Source organism: Neopelma chrysocephalum, unplaced genomic scaffold, assembly GCF_003984885.1.
Source record: "Neopelma chrysocephalum unplaced genomic scaffold, ASM398488v2 Primary Assembly neopelma1_96819, whole genome shotgun sequence".
NCBI classification, from domain to species: Eukaryota; Metazoa; Chordata; class Aves; order Passeriformes; family Pipridae; genus Neopelma; species Neopelma chrysocephalum.
This window is the reverse complement of record NW_020925463.1, coordinates 1,491-2,230: the sequence shown is the minus strand read 5'-3', so window position 1 is coordinate 2,230 and position 740 is coordinate 1,491. Positions and strand designations below refer to the sequence as shown.

At 65.0% G+C, this 740-nt stretch overlaps 1 protein-coding gene across 1 annotated transcript in view; it reads left to right on the top strand.

Annotated features, from left to right (window-relative positions):
• LOC113981938 (scavenger receptor class A member 3-like) overlaps positions 1-740 on the top strand; it is a 7,051-nt gene that overhangs the window by 5,862 nt on the left and 449 nt on the right. The window contains exon 6 of the mRNA XM_027709661.1: positions 220-602. Within this exon, the coding sequence (XP_027565462.1) occupies positions 220-602 (383 nt within the window). The remainder of the gene's footprint in view (positions 1-219; positions 603-740) is intronic.

Sequence of the window (740 nt, the reverse complement as noted above, 5' to 3'; positions counted from 1 at the left end):
GTGTTATAGGGCAGTGTCCCCACTGTCCCCATATGGGGTGTTATAGGACAGTGTCCCCACTGTCCCTCCCCATCCGTTTCTCCGGGATCTGTGGGATGGAGAAGCTTTCCCAGTCCATCCGTGACTCCACATGAGCTCCAGCACCTGCCCTGAGGGATTCGGGGCCACATCCCCCTTTCCCCCAAGGCCTTTTTGACCCCAAATCCCTCTCTCCCGCAGGTACCACCGCGGCCACGCCCAGAACCGCACGGCCGATGGGTTCCGGGCTCTGGAATCGCTCCTGGAATCCCACGGGGAGGAGATCGGGACCATCTCTGCCAACCTGGAGGCCACGGGCGGGCACGTGCTGGCCATGCTGCGCTACCTGGGCTCCGTGCGGGAATCCTGCGCCCGACGCCTCCGCGCCCACGCCCGGGAGATCCTGCGGCTCAACGGCTCCCTGGGAGAGCTCCAGGGATCCGCCGGGATCCTGCGGGAGAGCTTCGGGATCCTCGGCGCCCGCCTGGACGTCGGAGTCCGGAACCTGTCCCTGCTGCTCCAGGAGATGAGGGCGGTGGACGCGCGGCACGGGGATGTGCTGAGGAATGTCACCCTGCTCCGGGGTGAGGGAAACGGGGGATCTGGGGAGGGGTTCCTGGGATTGGGGAGGATTTTGTGGGATTTAGTGGATGCTCGGCACAAGGACGTGCTCCAGAATGTCACCCTGCTCTGAGGTGAGGGAAACGGGGGAAAGGGGGATC